The sequence below is a fragment of the Saccoglossus kowalevskii genome, chromosome 11 (assembly GCF_978046115.1).
Source record: "Saccoglossus kowalevskii chromosome 11, keSacKowa6.1, whole genome shotgun sequence".
NCBI classification, from domain to species: domain Eukaryota; kingdom Metazoa; phylum Hemichordata; class Enteropneusta; family Harrimaniidae; genus Saccoglossus; species Saccoglossus kowalevskii.
In genome coordinates, this window is record NC_140651.1 from 11,967,995 (window position 1) to 11,991,514 (window position 23,520).

Here is a 23,520-nt window from a genome sequence, read left to right on the forward strand (position 1 = left end):
ACTATGTAGCATGTGAAAATACAGGTGCACCATTTTTAACAACGGGTGTGGCTGGAAAATTCGAAAAAAAAGCACCAACAACAACGCTTCCTAGGTAAGTTATTAGTAAAGTGTCACATACACCAGACAGTCATTGCATAATGGACGCAAAACATCATCATGAGGTCGATGAACATAAACGCCCTCCTATATAATTCGATCGGATACGCAGTTAGCGACAGTATGCCTGTTGAACCGACATCTGACAGCTACACTTTCATTGTCAGCGCAATGTCTGTCAACTTTCAGAGACTCGTGACAAGTTTGACCTTCAGACTTGCAAATCTCGTGATTTCTCACATGACCAGGGAAGTACCAACAACCTTCGGTATTCAAATCGTACCTTTACATTTGAAAGAGGCGCCCACTGCTGCTGCACTGTCGTTCATAAGCCAGCTTTCACCACTAATACTGGTAAGTATATGACATCATTTCTAGGAATTAAATTTCTAGTTTACAGTTGTCGGTGTTTCATAAACTTCTAAAATTACCTAAAATCTACCTGACAAAATTGCGTAGTTACCCGACGATTGAGTGAACTAATCGGGATTAATCTGAATATTTCCAAATTATTATTTATTCACTGTAAACGTCATCGTGTCTTAACGTATCTAGTTTTTGTTATATTTTGAGTTATTTCGACATGCATTGACTTAATCTTATCTGTCAGGTGAGTTAGTGAGTGAATGGGAGAGAGTGTAAGTTAGAGACTGGCTTCGAATCAGATACCAGGTAGTTCACATGTTTCTATCTGAACTAGTTGACCTGGAGTGTATCCCCGGGGAAAGTTGAATGTATCATAGACTTAAATAGACAGAGAGGCGTACTACTATTCATTGTTCTGTGGTCTTGCTTGAATGAGCCCGTATCGTATCGACATAGGCTGGATTTTACGCATACCGCTATAGTATAGGGAATATGGATATAACCGATAATGTAATAGCTAATTCACATTTTTGTGAGAACAAAAAAGGCAATTTTCTGGGAGGAAGTGAAAGAAACAACTCATTCTTCTAAACAGTGCCGCTTCAATCTATGACATTGTCTTGATCTCAGTCTACCGGAGCATAAAGTTAAATGGAGGCGTCTATGGCTATGTTGCGAATTCCTAAAAACATGGTTGCATTATGTACCCCCCTTCGAGGAGAGGGTAGGGGATTGGCTAGATTGAGCAGTCCATGCATGTTTGCGCCGAATTTACAAATAGTATTTGAACTGTATTACCGACATTCTGCAAATTTGAAAAGGGGCGTGGGTGGAAATTATCGATCATTTCATGACTATGGAAAGTCACACTGTTTTTAATTTCACGTTTCTGAAGTAGGTCAAGGGTCAAACTTTGCGAATATTCTGACCATGAGGATTGTCGTAGGAAGCGGACTCTGAAAAGAAACATGTGGAAATCAGATTGTGGAAAGTCTTCCGGTGATCATGTTGAAACTTTCTTTTAACAGCGTAATATTACCACCCCTGCAACAAATCTCAACTGTGCACAATGAAAATGTTCATCAGCCTCGCACTTGTTGCCATGGCAGCAGCGACTTCCGTCAATACGGAATGGGAGAGCTGGAAAAGAACATATGGTGAGTCTTTGGGCAATTTCCTTTTGTTTTATATTGATGATAATTCTTTTTTATGTATTTCGATCAAGGCCATATTGTCACGGTGGAATGAAAGGTGAGTCGCATGACGTCAATGCCAGTCATCTGAGTGCTATTATGACAGGATTTGGAAAGTCATTACAACTCTTTCAAAACTTGGAAATTACTTTGTTGTTGTTATTTTTCATATTTAACCTCGTTTTACTTTCAAACATTTTTTTGATTTATTTCATACAAGAAAAGTCTAAACCTGGCAATCAGACACCGAGTCGGTCTTATTATAGTACCCCATATCGGAATCATGAGGTCACCTAGGGTCATGGCTATAATAGTGCTATAAACCGTGTCCGTATCTTTTTCCGTTTTTACGATGTCACGCTTATGGCAGGATGATTAGTTTAGATCTCAATAAATCAATCACACAGTGTATCCTTGAACGGTCCGGTTAATCTCTCCTTGAACGGTCCGGGTAATCTCTAAGTGCGGAAGCACCTGTCAGTGGTTGTGGTGGTGGTGGTACGGTGGTATCGACGGTGGATGTAGCATTACGCACATAAATGAATGTTCTTTTCCGAATGGTGACGTGAAATTTGTTGGTCCAGTTTGGTGCATTTAGTCTCATATTCTCTTTTCAGCGAAAACTTATCTTTCAGTAACGACTATTATGTTTGTGTTTAGTTGTGTTGTATACAACAATTTTGTATTCCACTCTAACTCTGTGTGGATATTTTCCGCACACAATTCAGGTAACACCGTGTTGCTGTTATGATGCTTGCACATGAAAATATGTTTATTGTCGCAGTAGTAATGTTGCGGTGTTGAACAATGCCATAATGATTGTGTCTGTATATGTGATTTTAATTAATATATATATATATTAGGTAAAGAGTACACCCAAAAAGAGGAGGCACTACGCCACATGATCTGGAATGTAAATTTAAAAATGATACAGATGCACAATGAGAAATACATGAGCGGAAAGTCGACGTACACCCAAAACATGAATCAGTTTGGTGACTTGGTGAGTACACGTTGCGCAATCACTTACGAGCATGACGTCATAACCCATGCCCAAATAAGGAAATACGTAGTCTGTATTTGGGTATATTGCGTTGCTGACGGCCATTTGAATGGAAGTTTCTGTAAAACGGTCAACATGATTGTAACACTAAGTTTAAATTACATTTCTTTATTAGACAAACGAAGAATATAGAGAGTTGATGTGCGGATATAAGAAAAGCAACAAGACCGTAATTTCCAAACCATCCACTTTTCTTCTTCCAAGTAACTATAGAGCACCGGCCAGCATTGATTGGAGAACACAGGGTTATGTCACAGATGTGAAAGATCAGGTGAGATATTCAATGATTCACTTTTCAATTCATTTTGTTACTATCACATCATGATCAACACGGTTTCGGGCTACTATGATGACTATGAATCTCCTCCATAAAACACACAAATATATAGATATATATATATATAAGGGGTCTAACCTGTATTCGTGGCCGGGACTATAATCCGACACACTAACATGCTAGAAACTTATGTTAATACGAGCTGCTAGGGACACAACGGGATACAGTTGATAAGTAACCCCCTCCTAGCATCACATAAACAATCGGCCCAATGTCCAACATTTGGTTATTGTGTGAAAGATATTACACAGGAAAGAATGAGTCGTTTACCGTGATACGTTAACTCGCAACCACGTGACAGTAAAAGAGACACATGATTTGGTTACTCATATCATAAATTATGTCTACGGTGTCGTTCTTTCTTATACCGAAGTACATTGCATTGACATGACATATTAATAATGTATACCATATTGATTCATTTCTTGGTTTTTAGGGAGCTTGTGGATCATGTTGGGCGTTTAGTTCGGTAAGCATAACGGTTAATTATGATACTTCCCAATGTTTTATTAAATTGTATTCTCCACGTCTTCAGATAGTGAGAGACATTTGCGCAATGTGTATGTACTTTATTTATATGAGGCATATTTTTGTAGTAATTAGCTAAAGAAATTAATACTGTTCAAAATTCCTACTATTAAATTTGTATTGAGACTTCAAAAATCTGTGACAGAGGTACTATCTCACTGACCAATATATACATTATCACAATTAAATTTGAGATTGTAGATTTGTAAACACGGCCAGTATTATTATTAGCAAAACAACATCATTTTATATTTTTAGCTTGTTATGAAAAAAGATGTTTCACATATTTGCAAACTGTGAATGCAACTGTTAGCATCAGATTTGTGTGTTATATTATTTCAGACCGGTTCCCTTGAAGGTCAGACTTTCAAGAAAACTGGAAAACTAGTGCCTCTTAGCGAGCAACAGTTGGTAGATTGTTCCGGTGACTATGGCAACATGGGATGCGGAGGAGGATGGATGGATCAGGCGTTCTCGTACATCAAAGATAAAGGAGAAGAGTCCGAGGACGGTTATCCTTACACTGGAACGGTAAGTACACATTGACAGTGTGTAGATTCATGTACGTGATATGGCTATGGCCTCCACAATCCGTCCCGTTGTTGCCGTCGATATACTGTAAATTAATTACTGTTTGATATTAATTAATTAAAGTTTAAGATTAATTTTGGGAAATTTACACACCACGAATATATTCATTATGTTATTACTACTTCAGGATGATACCTGTGTGTATGACGCCAGCAAAGTGGTTGCCACCGATACGGGTTACACTGATATCCCTGAAATGGACGAGAACGCTCTGCAACAGGCCGTTGCTACCGTTGGTCCCATCTCAGTTGCTATCGATGCTACCCACTCCTCTTTCCAGTTCTATGAATCAGGTGAGTAGGTATTTAAATGATATCGTGTCTACTGCGTATAATTAGGCGGTGGAAGTTGTGAAACCATGTTTACAATCGAAAGCATGAACTGACATTTGTTTTTTCAACTGAAATTTGATAAAGATCGTCCGTTCAAACTGCACCAAATTCGAATTTTATTTTGGTTTATTGACTACCCTAGACCGGACATCGATTATCAATATTGGTTTTGCTGTTTTTGTATTATCGCAAGTATATGTGCAGCGATTTGCTATATAAGTTAACACTATTTTTATTCCGCGCCTGTTTTACCGTAGGTGTGTATGACGAGCCTGAGTGTAGTCAAACCAACTTAGATCACGCTGTATTGGCTGTTGGCTATGGCACATCTGAGGAAGGTCTGGATTACTGGATTGTGAAAAACAGGTAGATTAACTCATATGTGCCTCTCGCACACCCTCTCATTCTCTTCGTCATGTATTTAAACTGATCATGTTGAACTCGGCACGTGTGTTTGTGTGACGAGACTGGATTTGTGGAAACTGATTATTGAAAGTACGAAGGCCGTTTGGTGCCGGACATAAACGGAAAAAAATAATAGTGCAGTGCATGTTGCAATTGTATCGCTATATAGCCATAAATATTCATTATTCTAATTATCTTTTACTCACGGTAGTTGGAGTACTGGATGGGGCATGCAAGGTTACATTGAAATGTCGAGAAATAAAGACAACCAGTGCGGTATTGCCAGCAAGGCTAGCTACCCCGTGGTTTAAAATCGAAGAAGCGCCACCAGTGTCCGAAACGGGTAATGCACATTTCTATTACCATGGTCGTATGATTGACTTTAACTGTAGTTGGGAAGAAAAGAAAATAGCCATTCATACATTTTCTCCTTCTTCTTTTCAGTCACCGATGTCCTAGAATAACATATCAATTTCTCCAGATCAAAATTACTTGCATTATAATCTGAGCGTATTTACATATATATGCAGTGCAGTCATTGAACAAACATTTTTTGTTTTGTTTTTTAAAGTCTTTTATGTAATAAAAATTACATATTTATATATCGTTGCATGATGTTCCCGGTTGCATTTCGCTGATTCCCGGTGTTTTTTGCATAGACAGATTTGAATGCAAGGATGCGAATATAAAAACTAGTTTGATCGATGATGGCGCTTTTCTGCATTGACATCCGCCGAGTGCAACTAACCTTCGTTTCTAAATTTCCTATTTTTTTCTTTTAAACATTAAATTTCGAAAGTGTAATAAATAATATTTGCTTTCATTAAAGTTTAACATTTTTTTCTTTTTTTTTGCCCATTATAGTGTTTACTTTACGCACGACACGTTCACTGTAAAGCCTACTTAGTAAGAAATATTTGTGACAACTTAATAACGTGTCATCCATGATTGTTCTGCTTTAGATTCAACTCACCAGCCAACGTGGTCTCCATTCACCATAACTAGTACGTGATTTAGAAAACAAACATTAGCGCACTCTTACCTCACGGTTAAATTCAATCCCCAAAACCCACACGAAGTACGAGACACTAACAAACATGCACTGGAAACTAAATGAACCAGCATTCTGTTCGAGGATGTGTTTTTCAGCAAATAACGACAATACTGCACATTCATTGACGTTAATATGATTTCAAATGGTACTACTAAGAACCACCGTATTTCTTGAGTCAACCCCAATACACCACAAGAGAACTGGTGATGGTTGTAGAACCATAACTGCCTCAGCTCAAAGACTGTTATGTAATACAAGGGAATGTAAAGGGAAATGTATTGTAGTATTACCTCTGTGTAATTTACAATATATCCGCATTAACCTTCACTATTAAGGACAATATGGGAGTAGAAGCAAGGCTACGCAAATTTGCGAAATAGTAGTTAGTTAGAATTACCAGACATTGTGGGATATAAAGAAGTGGCATATTAACCCAACAAACATACTCGCACATATCCATACATGTCTTATTGTGTGGGGGAAAGCTGTCATGTACACACTCATAATAACTGGAAATGGTTTCACAACAGAAAACAAGTGTTATTGCTGTAAATAATTATGAACAATACAAACTGAAATTTAGAAAAACTATGAACAAACAATAATGAAAGTCTGTGATTTTCTGCACAGTTTCCAGGAAATTATTAACCGAACCACAACATTTATAAAAAGCACAGAGCTGAGATTCACTTCGAGTATATCAGAAATATAATCTTACAATTGCATACGAGTCGTCAAAACGTATAGTTTGGTGACATAATTCAAATTTTGTATAGTTCAATATGCATACAACCACCCATGCACTAGTACATTTTGGCAATAAACCCCTGTTTCACATTGTGCAAATACAAACAAGACATTAAACCTTCCTGACAGTAACATGTAAGCGTTGTATTAACCCGAATGAAAAGTCTTGAGTCACGGCGAATACTTCTAGTCGCCCATTTAAAAACCGCTTCAACTAGCCAAGGCCAATCAATAATGTGCGGGGTCATTAATTAAATAATATTAATTTTATTAACACCTACACATTCCCCGGAGGGATTGGCAATGGCTATAAATGTTTAAGAAAGAATAAAAGGTTAACAAATTAAATAAATAATATAAAATAAAAACATACACAAAACTAAGCTAATACATTACTGTAACAGAGAAAGAAAATGTTAAGACTAAATTATTATACAATAAAAAGATAGAAAAAATGCAAAACTTAACTGTGAACAAAAATTGTCACTGGGGTTGCTGTCTTATTTCAAAACACTTCTTTAGACACCTTGCTACAGGGATTGTTAGACCACTGTTGTTTAGCAAGGCTATGAATTGTGTCTTTGGTGACAAATTTTGGTTTTTGCCATTTCAAATAAGACATTTCTATCGGGGGTATAACTTCTGCATGACATCATTAGGTGATATTTATCTTCTACTTGATTCTGATCACAAAGGTTACATAATCTATTAGCAAGGGGTATTCCGTTGTGTCTGTCAGTCTCAATATTTTGCAGGGTAACAAGGTAGGTTTCAAAAGCAAAATTGTTTTCTAATTCTCTGTATGTTCTTAATTTATTTATATTTCATTTTGGTTTGATTAATTGTCGTTTTGTAATTCACTTTTCCAAGTTGATATAAATGATGTTTGTATATTTTTATTAATTTGACCTAATTGCCTTGTTGTTAGAATTTCATTGTTGTCAACCAGGTTATACTGGTTGATGTTAATCAAAAGGGAGCCTACCATTTACTATTAATTTCTTAATATTAATAATTTACTATTAAACTCAAAAACATCGTAATGTTATTATTTCTACACCAGGCAACACCAATTAAAACCAACATCGATTTAGAATTACTGTGGTCAATGACATTGACATTTTTTGCTTTTCCATAAAGCAGCAGTTTCCCCTTTTTAATAATCAAAACTACCCTTGATACCCTGGAGAAGTATGTCCATTGTTTCACAACAACGACTGTATCAAGAGATTTTCGTCTTCTCAATTTCTCAAGATAAACGTCCCAGGGTTGTTTTGTTTACTAGAAGGAAATGTCCTTTGACAGCATTACTTGAATTAATTTCCATTGCACAAAAAGCAGCAAATACTCGTACCGAAGCACAGAATTGACATGATTTTTTCCCGGCCATTCACGCAAACTGCAAATCAAGACTTTTACCGCATCCATAGTTGTTGACAGCCGATGGATGATGATGGATGTATTGTGACGTATTTTGACCCCCGGATTCTGACCTTGCATTCTTGCCACATTTACTTTCATACCCGTTCAATTTCCTTTCATTATTTCATCCAGATTCCATGATGTTTTATATTTAAAACCAACCTTTATTTCACAGTCACTCAAGTTTTCACTTTTCTAAAATTATCCTACTGATCAAAAGACTTTTCACTCCCATCATGCAATCTCCCATAGTACTTCCGCAGACACAGCGGCGATCACCAACATATCTACAAATAACCTCGCTCTCAGGAGCTGAGGAATTACTATCAATCGCGCCCTCTATTGGCGAAACGCTTTGTGACGTTATAAATGACGTACTGGTATATGGATGACAGAAATGTCGTTCACATTGGCTGTGTGGTCGTTCTTCATATATAGTAACATAGAACATCTCTCAAAAGCATAATCTTCATTGACTACAGAGTATTTGCCTACATCTGATGAATGGCTTGAAGTATGTAGAACGAAAACCCAGCGCTTAAAATTGACATTTTACAAGAAAACAATATTAAATAATTAAAAAATAGAAGAAAATCAATTAAATATAAATTATAAAAATGTATAAAATTCACAGGGAGCCCAGGCACTATGATCAACTGTACGCACTCCCTGTGAGCTGACGAGTGACGTCATTCCCGGGCGCAAGTTGATGTACCAGTCTCCCTAGGGAACTAGTAATTTGCCTGGCGTTACTAGGGTAATTTAGCCGATAACACGTGATCCTGTTTTGACCAATTACAATCACAGGGAGTTGGACAAACTTGTGTATTTTAATAAATTATTAAATAATAAAATGTTATATAACTTTTGTTTTACCCCCCTTCCTGGTATCGATTTCAAGTAATCACTGATCTTTGTTTATACCACTCTTTCCTTCATCACAACTTTGTTACGCGCTAATGTTATATGCAAATTTTAACGCGCGTTGTAGACACACCCTATATCCCAAGGGTTGAAACGCGCAGGACTGTGGCATAAACTGAAATCACGCATTCGAACCTTTCAAAGTTCGTTTCCTTTACATATATGGCATCTGTAATGACATGGATGGCATTAGAAAGTGACACAATTGCATTTGCACTTGAATATTTGTCAAATTAAAACTCATTGCGATCGAGCGACATGGCAGGAGCACAACCGTAAAGCCGGAAACCGGATGTTTCGAACTTTGACCTCTATCGCAAAGAATGACTCATATTGTTGTGTCACATGATCAGAAGTAAACAATTTTCCCATGAATTGTGCTGCTGCTATTTTGATTATTTTCATTAGAAACATCTCGAAGAGCAACGCGAACGACATTTTAAGTAGAAACCATTTTACAGAAGAAGAGTCACTGATTCATTGAAGTTGCGTAGCGTCGGAGATTACACTTTTAAATTTCGCGCGCAGCATTTCTTGTTTATTAATGCATCTCATGAATAAATTAAATGCCCACCGGCTTTACGGTTGTGCTCATGCCACAGTCCTGGCGCGTTTCAACCCTTGGGATATTTTACTATAATAGGGTGTGTCTACATCACGCGTTAAAATTTGCATATAACATTAGCGCTAACAAAGTTGTGATAAAGGAAAGAGTGGTATAAACAAGGGGGTAAAAGACCAGGAGGGGGTAAAAGAAAAGTTATATAACATTTTATTATTTAATAATTTATTAAAATACATAAGTTTGTCCAACTCCCTGTGGTACAATATTAACGAGTGATGTGTTATAATAGCAGCTAGTGACTCGTTACGCCACGGCCCCGGATTCATAAGGCCTGGCAGTTGCGCTGTGACGGAGGGGACTCAACGAAAACAGTCTAGTGGACTATGCAGTAACTCCCTGCTTGAGTGTCTATCAGGCCTCGCATTTACTACAGAGCTAGACGAGCTTTCAGAAAAAAGGGTAAAGCATTATTGTGTTGAGACCAAGTCTTCAACGCAGAAGACAAACCTCTTCAATCCCCGCCCCTTTAACCTGGGCCATTGCTCACTGACACACCTCAATAAAATAAATCTTATAGAGTATCCATATTACATCGAATCAGTCTACTAGGGAGTAGCCACACTTGCGTATGTTTGCGGTAATACAATTTAATATTTCAAAATTCGTTAGAGTTGTGAGTCAAACAAAAATATTCTGGTGTCAAAATAACTTCAATATGCGTGTATAAAATCTATGACCTATGCAGTATTTTCGACATTAATGTGTTTTGACTTATTGACACTTTCCAAAAACGCCCTTCCTCGTGACTCCCCACATTGTTCTCACATGACCAGTGAAGTGGTAGTATATATTTATCGCCTAATACTACAGGTACCATTCACAAGCTGGTCTAGCCAACACGTCGCAGGACAGTTTCTATATTTTTTCGGTGAGTATTTTGCATTCAATTATGTATAACATACAAAACCTCGCAATATTTGAAATGATTAACGTTCAAGTTCCTAAAAAAAACAAAAAAAACAAAAAAAAACAAACAAAAAAAAGTGAACAAATGTGCTCCTTCTTTGTATTGCGTTTTTTCAAATATGCATGCGCATTATAAATATAATATGGGGTTCACGTGCACTTCCCTACCCAAATAATACTACACTGCGCACAACTGGTTGGTGCATTGTACCTATGTGTACAGCCTGGCAATACAGTGATACCATACAAAGTATAACGTTATATATATATCTCTAAACGTATGTAACCATCATATATATAGTTTCTGAAGTGACAGTCATTGCACATGAAGTGTTTATTTTTATTTTCAGAGAGGTAGAATTAGTTACGAAATTGATCGTCGAATACAATTATTCTATTTAGCGTGGTTACGATTCTGATACCATTTTTAAAGTTTCATACTATGCCGCAGCGTAAGACATCACGCATAACTTATATTAACTGCATAGTCTTCCATGTCTGCCGATTTTCTTACTCGCAACGTCCAGTTTTGAAAAAGTCAATATAATCACGTATTATTTGTCCTCTGTCATGTCACTAATATGTCCTTTCAAACTTACGGAGAGTGTTGTTCTGTTGCCAGACCGAAACGCCTCGACATATTTACTTAAAGGGGTGTGACCACTTACATCGGTTTATACAATGTATACTCCCATATAAATCACGATCACTTTAGAAAACAAAGTGGTCACATATTACAATCACTACCCCAAAATATATAATGGGCCGGCCCGTACAATAAACCTTTGCTGTATGCCGCGCCCGCTAACGACGGAGTGTAAGTTTGCGCAAGAAATGACGTGCGCCAATAAGAATATAGCAAATCTAAAAAAAAATTGTTATTAATTTATTGTCCAGCGAACATAGTTCAAAAAGCATTGTAGGAAGGTCAAAGGTTACGACATGTAAACGAATCATTGACGGGCTCGCTCCGTGGGCTCTGGGTATTTTAGCAGTAAAATAGCGAAGGTTCCACAAATTTAAACTTGAACTCGGCAACCTGAAGTGCTCGTGGCAAACTTGGACAAGTTGCATGAATAATTATGCCTCCGAAAACGTCAAAATCGAAGATATCTAAAACGGCAGGGGTTCGTCACTCAGACTGCACGTGATGCGAAGGTCCCACATGAGGACGAGCATAAATCTAGCGGGAGTGAAAGTGAACTGTGATAGGTATTTTTGATGGTTAAAAACCTTTCACTTAGGTAACCGGGATTCGGTCGTTTCCACGCTAGGCTGACAAAAGACACACACAAGCTTCGTTCATGTTCCCAAAACGATTCTCTGCCAAGTCCTTGGTTTTCACCCGAGACAGCATTAAATCAATCTTTATTTCTTGTCACCCCTTAACCAATTACAATCAGTATAAGAGACTCCAAGGCCTTGCCTTCCAACAAACAACCAATCACATGAAAGTTTTACACATCATAATCAATTAATTACTCGTCAAGCTGTCTAGAGAAAACATTTCTATACATTGTCAACGCCAACTAATATTGATGGGGTAATAATCTCGCACTAACATTCCACAAAGATACCACCTTAGTTAAAATCGCAAACAACATTGGTTTAGAATTACAGCTACTGTCTTGTATCTTAAAAACTGCAGAGTCATAAGATGTTTTTGGTTGATTTCGACCAGTTCGCCATCTGGTCTTGTCATTAACCTTTATCAGTATATGTCATGGCAACCACTGTCAAACTGACTGAAATATAAATCATGATAGAACACGAAAAGGGTATGCATAACGACGACGATTTCAAGATCTTTCTCAAAACTAGTCTCTGCAGATTGGAGAAGAAAATGGACAAGCTAAACGAGGAGCAGCGCTCGATAACCGAAAGGTTTGAAATAATGAAGAAAAAACAGGAAGATTTTGAACGTTCGCTAAACGAAACTTCAATCGAGATGTCCGAACTGAAAAACAACCACATGGCCGTTGATGGTCGATTGGAGCAAGCCGAAAAACAAATTGAGGAACTGGAATCTAAACTGAAAGAAAGCGAAGAGGAATCACTGAGGATAACACGATATTCAAGGTCTTTCAACCGAAGATTTGGTGGTATTGAGACGAGCACAGGAGAGAACTGCATTGAAACACTCATCAATCTGCTGAAAGACAAGCTTGGTTTCGAAGATCCCGCCGCAATGATAGAAAACGCGCACCGAATCTACACAGGAAACCGACCTGCATCTAGAGTGTCCAAATCTCCTCCTCATATTATTGTTAAGTTTCTGAGACGACCAGAAAGGATCGCCGTGTTGCGTAAGGCTAAAACTATACTGAAGAACGAGGGAGTCTTTGTAACGGAAGACTACACCCGAGCGGACTACAAGCGAAAATGTGAACTGCGCCCAATCATGAATGAAGCATACAGACAAGGTAAACGACCCCGCTTCGCCAATGGCACACTGTTTATTGACGGCAAACTTTACAGGGAATGAAATAGCGAGTGAGCCATGCCTAACTTTATCATTACGAAACGACAAGCGAACTCAACGGTTTTGCGTGAGCAACCGGATGTTACCCAACTACTGAAAGATCAGACTGTGAAAGAGAGATCGCCGTTTTGTTTGAGAAACTGTCATGTCATGTCTTTGTCATGGCTAAACATACCGGGACACTGGCAATACCGGCTAAGTAAGGGTATACTATTTAAAGCTCCCTTTTGGAGCTGATTGTGTTATATTGTTATATTTAGAGCCATTTATTGTGAGCTGTTTGTTATATAATGGATGCCTGCAATTTCCATGTTTCATTCGTGACTTTAAAATTAGGTTAAGTCTACTTTTTTCAGTTCGTACTTCAATATTTCTATAACTACCACGAGTTGATTTGTTTTGATTATGAGCCCACGGGGCGGGAGTGTAACACTGATATTTCTTCAGTTGATGCACTCTAATTTACAGGCTATGTTTGGTGGCTGTAGCCTTAGCTGGGGGGAAGGGTTTCTTGTTTCTTGTTTTGTTTTTTTTGTTTTGTCCGTGTTTCTTTTCTAAAACAAAAAAAAGAGTCAGTATAAAAGAAAGTCTAGGCACTGTGGGGGTTAAATTGCAAACTTTATCAAAATATGGGTCCTTCGGAAATTAAAATCCTTTCCCTGAATGTTAGAGGTTTGGGTCGGTCTAAAAAGCGGAGACAAGTCTTTAATTGAGTCAAGAATCAAAATCCAGGGGTTTTCTTCCTCCAGGAAACTCATAGTAGTTTTGAAAATGAGAGGTTTTGGAGTAGTCAATACAAAGGTAAAATGTTTTTCATCCATGGCGCTTCAAACAGTAGGGGAGTAATGACTCTATTTCGGAACGTGGAATTTGAAATTAAAAAGATAATTACAGACCACAAAGGAAGATATCTAATACATACAGTTTTATTATATGGAAGACTTTTTCTTTTAATCAATTCATATACCCCTAATGATGAGAATAGCCATATTACATTTCAAAAAAATGTTTTTCAAGAAATTAGAGAAAGTCTGTCTGACCCTGATATCCACGTAATCTGGGGGGGGGGGATCACAACATTGTATTAAATCATCAAGCTAAAGACAAATGTGGAAGCAAAACCCAACAGTGGCACAGGGCCCATCAGCTCTTGAATAACTTTATTGAAGCGGGGGAGATGGTAGATGTGTGGAGGGTCATGAACCCAGATCTGAGTGGCTTTACATGGAAACGATTTAACCCCGCTTAGGTACAAAGTAGGTTGGACTACTTCCTCACTAGTCAGTCTGTACTAAATATTACAATCGATGCAAAAATTATCCCATGTGTGCACTCTGACCACTGTGCTATATCACTAAGTATTAAATATGATGAATGTAGTCGGGGCCCTTCATATTGGAAACTAAACACAAGTTTGCTGCGAGATGGAGATTACTTAAAATTAATTGAGGATAAATTTGCAAAGTGGATTGAGGAAGGGGAGGCCATTCAGGACCATCGGATTTTATGGGATTGGTTAAAGTTTTGTATAAAGAGGTCAACTATAACTCATAGTAAAGAAAAAAGTCAAAAACAAAGAGAGACAATCCTTAAAATAGAAAAAAAATTAGCAGAATTGGAGGGTGAGTTGGGATAAAGTCCAACAAACGATTGTATAAATAACTATGAATTAACAAAACAATCCCTTCAGAAAGAATATGATGACATCGCAGAGGGACAGATCATTAGATCACGAGCTAATTGGCATGAATTAGGCGAGAAAAACTCCAGATATTTTCTGCAACTTGAGAAAATGAATGCCAAGAGATCACAAATTACCAACCTTTTAAATACAAATGGATCAGTGATCCCGGCCCAAGAAATAAATAAACAAATCAAATTATATTATGAAAAACTGTACGCCTTCACCCTAAAAACTGATATTGATTTTAACACGCAATCCACTTTTCTTCAAAATCCTTACATACCAAAATTGACTGAGGACCAGGCTCAAATATGTGATGAACTTATCACCTTGGAGGAAGCCAAATGTATTATTAAAACCCTGCTCGTGAATAAAACGCCAGGAAATGATGGTTTGCCAGCAGAGTTTTAAACCAAATTCTGGCCATTGGTGTCGAAATATGTAGTTAACTCCCTAAATACCGCATATAAAGAGGGTCAATTATCCCCATCTCAGCGACAGGCAGTCATCACATTGTTGAAAAAAAAAGTAGGGATAGTAGGTTTCTTAAAAAATGGCGCCCCATCTCGCTCCTCAACACTGAATATAAAATTGGAACAAAGTGTTTGGCCAAAAGGCTAGAAAAAGTTCTCCCAGATATAATACATAATACTCAATCGGCCTTTGTCAAAAATAGACAAATAGGAGATGTGGTCAGTCTTGTAGAAAACATCTTTGACTATATGGATGAGGAAACTAAGCCAGGGATATTGTTAACAATAGACCTGGAAAGGCTTTTGACACGGTAGAATGGTCCTTTTTGTTCAAAACTCTTGAAACATTCAATTTCGGACCCAGCTTTATTAGGCAGACAAAAACTCTTTACGCGAACATTGTTAGCTGTGTTATGAATAGGGGTACTAGTACTGGATATTTCGCTCCAGGACGAGGGGTTAGACAGGGAGATCCAATATCCTCAATGTTGTTCATTCTTACTATAGAAATATGTTTATGCTCAATACGGTCAGATCAGGAAATTAAGGGAATCCCAGTACCGGGTTTTGGAACCATTAAACGTGCTTCTTTTGCAGACAACCTCACATGTTTCTTGACTGACCTCCCCTCCTGTAAAAGACTTTTCCAAATATTGAAAGATTTTGAAAAAATTCCGGGTCTTGCAGTTAACAAAGAGAAGTGTGAAGCGATGTGGCTGGGAAGCATGAAAAAATGTAAAGACAAACATCTGAAAGTGAAATGGCCAAATATCATTAAAATTGTAGGAATTTATTTCTCCCATGATAAACAACTAGCTACTAAAAGGAACTTTGCTGAGCCTATGGAGAAACTCAGAATGTCATTGCAATTTTGGAAACTCAGAAAACTAACTCTGCTTGGAAAGGTACAGATTATTAAATCTATGGGAATTTCTAGGCTCCAATATGTATTAAATCTTACAGCCTGTCCTAATAGAATCCTGAAAGAAATTAACAAATTGCTATTTCAATTTCTGTGGAATGGGAAGGATCGGGTTGCACGGAAAACTGTGGTTGGGGATGTAGGAGAAGGTGGGCTGGGCATGCCCGACATTTTTGCTATAGTTAAGGCCCAGGGTATAAACTGGCTGAGGCGTTATTACGACAACAATACCCATCCATGGAAATGGTTTTTAAGTAGGAAATTGCACAGTATTGGTGGAGTCAAATCACTGTTGAGAGCCAATTTTAAAATAAAACTGTTACCTATTGTACTTAAGGGGCTAAATCTTAAAATGATGCAAACCTGGATTTCTGTGGTTGGGGAAAGCAAAGATGGGGAGCATTTCCTCAACCAAACTATCTGGAATAATTATAATATTATTCCAGGGGGTAAAAGTATTTTTAACAACTACTTTTTTGAAGCTGGATTTCAGTATGTTGAACATCTTTTTAATGAACATGGTCAAGTCTTACAATGGGAGGAGATCTTGTCGAGAGGGGTGCCCCGTCACTGCTATCTGAAATGGTATGGGATAATTGCAGCGATACCACCTAGCTGGAAACAAAATGTTGAAATGTCAAAATTTACAAGGACCAATGATGAGAATACTGAGATAGGTATAAACTTTATTGGAGTGCAATATCATCTGAGTCAGTGCAAAATTAAACCAGTCACCCGGGGTATTGTAAAACATTACTTCATTTCCCCACGATCAGAAATGTTCTATATAAAAGCATTTAATTCATTTATAAATGAATGGGGAAGTATTTACTGGTCACCATTTAATCTTACCATCGATTCAAAATTAAGAGAATTTCAGTGGAAAATTTCTCACAATATCCTGGTTACAAACACAATACTCTATAAGATGCCCCCCCCCCCAAGAATTGAATCATGTTCATGCACATTTTGTAAAGGGCCAGATGAAACTCTTCTTCACCTGTTCTGCCACTGTGTTCACGTCAATGTATTCCGGACAAATTTCATTGAAGAATGGGGAAAACATGTTGGAGCTCCAGAGTCATTAGACCCTGAATTCATTATATTAGGTGATTGCCTTCGTCCTATGTTACTAAATTTTCTGATTCTGTTGGCCAAGAGATTTATCTATGTATGTAGGTGTCAACAAAAAAGACCAAATTTTGTCAACTTTAAGACATTTGTTAAAGGGATTGAAATGATTGAACATTACACTGCAAAAAGGAAAGGGAAAATGAGTAAACACAATAAAAAGTGGGGGAAATTACAACTTATGGATACCGACCAGGCCACTAAAGACTGAATATTGTAATCTTGTATTCAAACCATTGTAACATTTACAGTACCAACTTTCATGTATCTTTACACTTGTAAACCTTATAAGATGACTCAATAAAATGTTTTAAAAACAAAAAAAAGCATTGTAAATGGCGTACCAATACACCAATTCAGTAGGTCGATGGCATACTAGTATATCTTATACCAACATTCGTGAACATCGAAAACTTTTTTCTTTACAGGAATAAAAAACAAAAGCATCGAGAATAAACGCAGACAATGAAGTTATTTATATGCATGCTGTTCGTTGCCATGGCAACTGCCTTTAACATGGAATGGGAAAATTACAAAGCAGAATACGGTAATTTATTTTAAATCTAACGAAAATCGAAAAAAATCATGCAAACATTATACGCCCTTATCTTTCTCACACGGGGACACAATGTGTTGTATGAATGTTCTCGGTACCGCTGACTTCAAATTCAATACGATAATCGCAGTATACGTGCATTTCTTATTTTATTCCTTTGCTTCTTGTTAGGCAAGGTGTACAACTCAGACGAAGACGGAGTGCGTCAAATGATTTGGAGTCAAAACAAGAAGAACGTTGAGCTCCATAATATGAAGTACAGAAAAGGAGAGAGTAGTTACACCATGGAAATGAACCAATTTGGTGACATGGTAAGATGTATACCGTGTTATTCGCATATTGATTATTGCGTGCTTAAAGCGGAAGGGTCGGAACATGCGCATGCGCGGGAATTGAGTTCCAAGCGACGATAGCAACACACGCTAAAAACGCAAAGGCTCATGGGTGGACGCTTGTTTGTTAACAATGACACGCTATGGCCATCTGACGCATGCGCGGGTGACAACTCCCCCGTTTTAAGATGTGTCAGTGGAACATGATAAATAGTGGTTACCGATTGTTTCCAACGCCTCAGCAGATCAACTTCAGATAGAGATTTCATGAATGCATTCAGTGCCGGTTTGCGACTACCTACGATTGAATAAACCATATTATATTATTATTGTTGTTACGCAAATTTCACTTTGTTTTATTTTCGTTTTTTTTTTAGACAAACAAGGAATTCACTGACATGATGTGCGGGTATAAAGGGAAAAAACAGAATTCCCCAAGATCATCAACATTCCTCGCACCAAGTAATTATAAAGCACCTGACTCTGTTGATTGGAGGACTAAAGGTTACGTCACTGAAGTCAAAGATCAGGTGAGACGGGTGAAACATTTACCTCGAGTATCAACATGGTCTAGGAGTAATTTTTGGTTGAACTACGTACTGTAAGTGAAATGTATTGTAAATGGTTCTAACTGAAATGTAACTTACGTACCTTGCTTGAAAAGGGCACACGCGCCCTCCGCGGCACTCCAAACCCAACACAGGTTTCGCTGGTTCCCGGCGTCCTTTGCGAATGACCAGTAGGACGCAGGTCACTAGTAATCGCCATATTGTTCCATTTGGGCCGCTTTTCCGACCGGAAGGAACGTGACGTAATTTGAAAACATTGATTTCCAAGTTATGTTCTCCGTGTCTGTAATACTACAATAAAGCCATGCTCATACATTCTGCCTGCTTAGACTTGCATATTTGAGATGTTTCTGACATTCTTCGCTGTTTCTGTGCACATTTATAACAAAAGAAACAGTTTTTTTATTCGCCCAACTTTCGAAAGTAAAAGGAAACCCCTGAACGGCCACGAGCGTAAGAGCTGACGTCAGGTAACCAAGGGAAACAGAACAAGTAACGAGAAAGTGATGGACCAATCAGAATGCCGGATTCGTTACTAGTTACCGGCCTCTTGTGGCTTGGTACGCCATGACACTTGAACCAGCCAAAACCTCGGTCTGATTCCGTTCGACCGGTGATGGCGCTACTCACGCCTACACGTCAGGCTACTCAGTACCCCGAATTGTAAATAAAGAGCTTAGACTTAAAAGAGATTAAGGGGGTTCGGAGGGGTTGTGTTCCGAGTGTGTAATCAAATCATGACGAATATTTCTTTATTTGTAGGGTGCTTGTGGTTCATGTTGGGCATTCAGTACGGTAAGAAATCACCTGATTAAAATCAGTACAATACAGTTTAGTACAGTTTTACAGTTTTCCACTAGAGTGATGACTCAGTATATCTTATGCAATTTCTTGTGAGGAAGTCTCCACATTTGAAAACAAAATCTACATTTGGAAATCAGAACATACAACATTTTTATTTTTTGCAGACTGGTTCAATGGAAGGACAGTCATTTAAGAACACCGGAAAACTCGTGTCTTTCAGTGAACAGCAGCTGGTTGATTGTTCTGGTTCCTATGGCAACATGGGATGCGGGGGAGGTTTGATGGACCAGGCATTCGCTTACATTGAAGATTACGGTATAGAACCCGAAGCTGACTACCCATACACTGCAAAGGTACTACGATTTAATTCAAACTCTTAAGCATTTGACAGAAAAATAAATGTTAGAAATAAATTGTATAATGTTTCATTATTGTATAAGCATATTTGGATTATTGCTCTGCCCATAACTCATCAGATACAAAATTATTCTCTTCACATAGGATGATCCTTGCTCTTATGACACCAGCAAAGCGGTTGCCACAAATACCGGTTACACTGACATCGCTACAATGGACGAGAAGGCTCTACAACAAGCCGTAGCGACCGTTGGACCCATCTCCGTCGCTATCGACGCAAGTCACTCCTCATTCCGGTTGTACAAATCGGGTCAGTTGTACTGAGATCATTGTATGACGTCACATCATGTACGACGTTACTGACTCCATGTAATCACGTGACCACACAAATCGTGACACTAGTTTTCAATACGACTGTTCAATTTTTGTTTGTTGGTAATTAGAGGAGGGTTCTGACTTTAAATTCGACACAAGAACATATTGATAGAATTTACGTAACCCTAATCTATTTACTAAAAACGTAATTAGAATATGTTGTTCATTGCTATTTTCAAGTTGAATTTTAGTACTACTATTACGTACTTTTTGCGCCAGAAGTCTATATAGCGAGAAATACAAAGAATATTAATAAATTACATGGATGTACACACCGATGTACACATCGTGGCTACAGACGGTCTCTCATAGAAACAAATATACATGTACGATAGACCACTTTCCCGGAAGTAGTGAGACTGGGGTGCAAAACGACGCCCGTTTTTTTCATTGTGCAAATTCAAACATGTCAGTCGGTTGATACTTGGTAAAAGAGAAATCTTTACCACGTCGATTGGTACACCCGCAAGCACAATATCACGCGCACAAGTTCATGTTACATCCCAAAACGGTAAGCGCGTATTGCTGTATCTTCGGGAAAGTGGTCTATTATCTGCTTTTGAAAAAATCACGCCCTCTGGTGACGAAATGCTGCCTTGACGTATATCAGGTACAGGATGACGAAACGAAGATCTTGGCGTTGCAATAGTTTCGTTGTGTGGCCGCTGTGTTTCAAAATTTTGTTTATGAGATATATATTCCATTCTGTTTGACGTTCACACTAAAAACTAGCATGGTCTCCGTGAATGACAATACTGACACCATCCCCCGACATCATCTACCATAATTTCTCCAGCAGCACTTCGTTGAGAGAAGGCTTTACGTGTTTGTGTAATATATGTATGTGCACTTTAAACTTGTTTTTGTAAAACCACCTTTATCTGGTTGATACAGGTGTTTACGATGAGCCTGCGTGTAGCCAGACAATGCTGGACCACGGTGTGCTGGCTGTTGGATATGGTACAACCGATGACGGAAATGACTACTGGATCGTTAAAAACAGGTACATGATTTATAGTAGGTCATTATGCCTGAAGGGGAGGGGTGGCTAGTTTGGGCTTTAACATCTTTTGTCAAGGAAGTGTACGCATACATAGATCTTGTTTTTTCCACTTACAGTATCCTTTATCAATAAATATAATTCATTGCGCAACTTTGTGACGTTGCGTTTACTTGCGTCACATTAGATGCAAATTTAAAGCGGGGGAGTCGTCACCTGCGCATGCGTCAAATGGCCATAGTGTGTCATTGTTTACAAACAAGCGTCTACCCATAAGTCTTTGCGTTTTTAGCGTGTGTTGTTATCGTCGCTTGGGACTCAATTCCCGTGCGTGCGCAGGTGACGACCCTCTCACTTTAATTTACAACACAACGCATATACATAGCACGATTTATATTATTGAAAACTTTTGAGACATTTGAAATTTACCTTAATTTATTTAAAGTTTGCTTTGTTTTCAGCTGGGGAAGCACATGGGGTAACCAAGGTTACATTCATATGTCACGTAATAATGACAATCAGTGCGGCATTGCGACGAACGCAAGTTACCCTTTGATGTAAACAGCGCCGCCAGCGTTTGAGCGGTAAGTATGTGCTCACGATGATATGCAGATGTAATAAAAGATCACAACACATTATTTTGCATATATTATTTACAATACAGCTCAGAATGATCGGATAATCAAATTCGAATCTTATAGATATACAAAGCAGGGAATAATGTAACTGCTTTCTGGTTTTCTAACAAAAGTACCCGGATATGTTATATTTCTGGGTCATGTTGATGCCTGCTCACTGAGTAATGGAAGATGTTTCTACTTTCTCTGTAGATTGTGAATGACCTCATACGTTGATACACGAATAGATGACTTTCCGATTAGAACTATACCATACTCATTTACTCAGTTAAATAATGACTGCCTGCAATGACTGTCTGATCATATTGTAAGATTGTTTTTCAATTAAATAAAGTGAACTATTGTTATTATGCTATTTTGCAACCTATATATTTTGAAACGTGAATCAGTTGTGCATTTCAGTGTCTTGTGACATGTGTGTTAATAGGTCAAATACCGGACGATATGCCAGTTCCACGACCAATAATATATTAACAAAATCAAAAGAGAACGACGTGAATTCAATGTAGTTGTTACTTCTTATTATCCTCGGGCGGATATCCGGGCATTTTCACCGCCTGGCAACCATCACGGTGAAAACAAAGGTGGAAAACTCACAGAAAACTGTACTTTGCGATAGTTGTTGAGACTCGACTAAATAGTGTAACAAGATTACCCCCACATGTACAACATATATAAATTTGGTTGTTCGGGATTACTTCAAAGTTTAGTTTGTGCTGTTTCCTCGGTTTTAGCTGTTTTCATCGGCTCTTCGACCGGCGTTCCACAGCAGCTTGCGCTGAGCCCATGGAAATACATAGTACAGTGGTGCGCGCCTTAGCAACGTAGAACGTTCTGTGTCGTAGCTCCGCTCCGAGGATATAATCATTATTGAATACACAACCGGTTTTGAAATAACAATATCTACTAGTCAACACAGAGTGCGATTCGACACTTTAAATTGATCGTTTATGATTAACGCCCAAAAAATTAACAAATTGAACAAGCTTGTATAAATGTGGATAGTAGAATATGTATTCCCCTGTAAATAAATTACAACGTTTAAAAGGCGGCAGTCGTCGTGTCGCGTTCTGTTCGATATGGGACTCGTAGCGACGTATACAACGCGTGTAAAATACATTGCTTATTTACATGAAATTCGAACACTTTAATGTTTACAATCATCAATACGTATAGTGTAACTAGTATTCGGGCAGTAACAGCGTAGTCCACACTCCAAACAGAACGAAAGGAAACGGAAGTGAGGGCGCCGCCAGTGTTTAGAGTGTGAGCGTAGTCGCATGTTATGGTTGCCTGTGAGGGACAATTATGAAGACATCCATATAATTAATTATCTCCACAATGAATCAAGTATGCAAATGAAACAGTAAACAGCAACATCGAATAGTAAATAACGTTTCGATACAGTGTTCTGAAAGCCCCCCCAAATCACGGATACGGTTAGGAAACTCTTGTTATATATGTTAATTTCCCATTGACATCACGTGACTTCGATGCGTGTCAAGGAAACAATGAGTTTATTTGTTATTTCACATGTTCACGTAGATTTAATTTAGCAGGTTTTACTTATCAGCGAAAATAGCGACATTAAAACCCAGTGAATAA

General features: G+C 38.1%; 2 protein-coding genes across 3 annotated transcripts; both read left to right on the plus strand.

Moving 5' to 3' along the window:
* The first annotated feature begins 372 nt into the window (after nt 1–372).
* Nucleotides 373–5,742, plus strand: LOC100368771 (cathepsin L-like peptidase). Of its 2 annotated transcripts, XM_002732379.3 has the most exons (10): nt 373–453; nt 1,494–1,622; nt 2,522–2,661; nt 2,837–2,992; nt 3,495–3,527; nt 3,929–4,117; nt 4,305–4,470; nt 4,767–4,875; nt 5,126–5,257; nt 5,359–5,742. In XM_002732379.3, exons 2-9 carry the CDS (start codon nt 1,535–1,537, stop codon nt 5,223–5,225), a joined length of 981 nt encoding a protein of 326 aa, XP_002732425.1. In that variant the 5' UTR covers nt 373–453; nt 1,494–1,534; the 3' UTR covers nt 5,226–5,257; nt 5,359–5,742. The 2 variants fall into 2 exon arrangements, with proteins under 2 accessions (XP_002732425.1, XP_085361533.1); XM_085505407.1 differs by lacking the exons at nt 373–453; nt 1,494–1,622 and adding an exon at nt 2,144–2,386.
* Nucleotides 5,743–10,459: 4,717 nt separating this feature from the next.
* Nucleotides 10,460–22,282, plus strand: LOC100368926 (cathepsin L-like peptidase). The gene is made up of 10 exons (XM_006813572.3): nt 10,460–10,554; nt 17,713–17,831; nt 18,012–18,151; nt 18,550–18,702; nt 19,504–19,536; nt 19,710–19,898; nt 20,047–20,212; nt 21,172–21,280; nt 21,739–21,861; nt 22,108–22,282. Exons 2-9 carry the CDS (start codon nt 17,750–17,752, stop codon nt 21,836–21,838), a joined length of 972 nt encoding a protein of 323 aa, XP_006813635.1. The 5' UTR covers nt 10,460–10,554; nt 17,713–17,749; the 3' UTR covers nt 21,839–21,861; nt 22,108–22,282.
* Nucleotides 22,283–23,520: the final 1,238 nt, after the last annotated feature.